Here is a 2,689-nt window from a genome sequence, read left to right on the forward strand (position 1 = left end):
TATTTATTTATTTAAAAATGGGTGTGCAGTGGTATCTCATTGTGGTTTAAGTTTGCATTTCCCTAATCCATAAAGAGCTCTGGTGGCACAGTGGATAAGGCATTGGGCTGCTAACCAGAAGGTCAGCGATTCAAACCCACTAGCTGCTCCACGGAAGGAAGATGAGGCTATCAGCTTCTATAAAGATTGACAGCCTTGGAAACCACTTGGGAGTGGCTGTGTGTCAAAATCAACTCTATGGAAGAGAGTTTGGTTTTGGTTTGGGTGTTAATCCATAGATATTTAATAAGTAGGTTTTCTCATGACTTGCTAACAATACAGTTCAACTTCAAAGTTAAATTGCATATTGCCACATTTCAGTTTTATCTGCACTTTTTTTTTTCAGATATAAAAAATACATAAAATCTTAGTTATTCTGAGGTATATCCCTATTGGTTTTGCTTCTTGAAAACATACATGAGAATAATTCAAGGTCTAACACTTGTAAAAGTTTTTCTATTACTTCCGTTAGAAAAAATTTTTGTATACAATTAACAGAGAAAAATAAGTTTAAAATTGAAATATTCCTATTTTAGCCCATTAGAATGACAAATAATCAACAAAAGTAGCTATCAAAGAACATTTGATTTGTTTTCTAGCTATAACTAACTTAAATGCTCTGTATTATAATGATGGTGTTATGAATTCTCATTAGTAGGCATGCTAAAACATACTTCTGTTGAAATTCTTTCTCTCTCTTCAGATCTTCATTTTGTTTCTGTATTCTTTTTTCCCAAACTTCTTTTACAGCATTGACAGCTCCAGTACAAACTACATTTTCTGTCATGATTTCTCCACATTGCCAACAGGGTCACCAGCTTCATTAAGTTCTGAAGAGCTGAATCACAGATGCCATCTCAGAAAGAACCTAATTGTAACAGAAAAATAAGTACATGTTTCTAAATGTTCATTGGGTATTGGAATAGTCATAACCATAATAGCTGTTTACTGATCACTGTCTATGTTCCCAAAATTATTTAAGCACTCTATATGTCTTATCATTTAATAATCCTCATAACAACTCTATAATATGGGTATTTAAAAAAAAAGGTTTATAGAGCAAATTCATTTTCCATGGAAAATGGAAATTCATGCACATTTTGTTTCATGACATAGATTGCAGTCCCTACAATGAACAGCTCTCTTCCCACTTCCTCCTTGTGGTTATCTTTTCCCTGTGTCCTTTCCTATGCACTCCTGCCCTCTGAGCTATATCGCTGCATAATCCTTATTATGGGTACTTTTATTGTTTCTAATTTACAGATGAAAAAAACTGAGCCTTAAAAGATGAGCAGTTTGCTCAAAGTCTCACATCTAATAAGTGGCAAAGGAGATGTGATACTACGATTCTACCTTTATTACTATGTAATTCACAGTAATGAAAACTGCAATTAGCTTCAATGTATATGTAGTAGCCAATTATAGTGAAATGGTTAAGTAATAAGTATATAAAATAAGACTGTCATTTTGGGATATCTATGTAATCTGGATGCCATATGCATAAGCTGTAATTCAGTTAGATGATAATATATGGGATTGTTTGCCTTTGTGTAAAATAAATTGCAAATGGACAGATGCAGTACGGAAGATTGTGACCTGAATCTTGGAGAGAAAACACACAGTAATAGTGGAATGGTTATATAAATTTTTGTTGATCTTTTTGCTGAAATGATTTGTAGCTGTTACAATTGGTGGTCTTAATTTTTTTTTCAGCCAAATTAGATGAGCAATAATTAGAAGATTTGATTCACAACTGCTTGTATTATTATCCCCCAGATTTAATAAGACAAGAGTTTCCACAGTCACTGCTTTTTCGACATTATGCTGGAGTGCCAAAAGGCAAGGAAAGCAAATACAAGGCATAAACCTTGGAAAGGAAGGAGTGAAACTTGCAACAGCATAGGTGAAAAGGTACTCTCATGTAATAATGGCAGCAGTATACAATGTTATGTTCCCTATGGAGATGATTTTGGTAATATCCGTCAAAATCACAAATGCACATTCATGTTTTTAGCAATTTACACTGCAAATATTTTCACATGTAAAAGGTCTTATTAGAAAGTTATTCATTGCAAGATTTTTCATAACAGCAAAAGATTGTATATGTCTAGGCAAAGAAAATATACCCTTGACTGTATATAAGGTTGGCAGATGATATTTCTACATACATATTTGAATGTGCTGTAAGAATGTCCAAATAAATAATAGAGCTAACAGGGGCAAAGTTATGATAACTACTTGGCCACAGCCAACCACCCTGAGGGAGTAAGTAGTTGGACCTCACTCCAACTTGAGACGATGGTTACAGGGGACATCAAGCTCAACTGGCATAACATACTACACAAAAACATTGTTCCACATCCTACTTTGGTGAGTAGCGACTGGGGTCGTAAAAGCTCACAAGCAGCCATCTAGATGCAACAATGGGTTTCTCCTTGTCAAGAGCAAAGAAGAATGAAGAAAACCAAAGACACATAGAAACAATTAGTCCAAGGGACTAGTAGACCATGTGATGATCATCAGGCTATATGACCATGAGACCAGAAGAACTAGATGGTGCCCGGCTACCACTGTCAATCCCTCAAAAAGGGATCAGTATAGGAGATCCTGGACAGAGTGGGAGAACAATGTGGAACAAAACTCAAAATCA

General features: G+C 35.0%; 1 protein-coding gene across 1 annotated transcript in view; it reads right to left on the reverse strand.

Moving 5' to 3' along the window:
• LRRC39 (leucine rich repeat containing 39) overlaps nucleotides 1–863 on the reverse strand; it is a 28,532-nt gene extending 27,669 nt beyond the window's left edge. The window contains 2 exon segments of the mRNA XM_007936099.2: nucleotides 714–844; nucleotides 846–863. Of these exon segments, the coding sequence (XP_007934290.2) occupies nucleotides 714–844; nucleotides 846–863 (149 nt within the window).
• Between the last annotated feature and the right edge of the window lie 1,826 nt (nucleotides 864–2,689).

This window comes from Orycteropus afer, unplaced genomic scaffold (genome assembly GCF_000298275.1).
Source record: "Orycteropus afer afer isolate SDZICR_OR568_19922 unplaced genomic scaffold, OryAfe1.0 scaffold00033, whole genome shotgun sequence".
NCBI lineage: Eukaryota > Metazoa > Chordata > Mammalia > Tubulidentata > Orycteropodidae > Orycteropus > Orycteropus afer.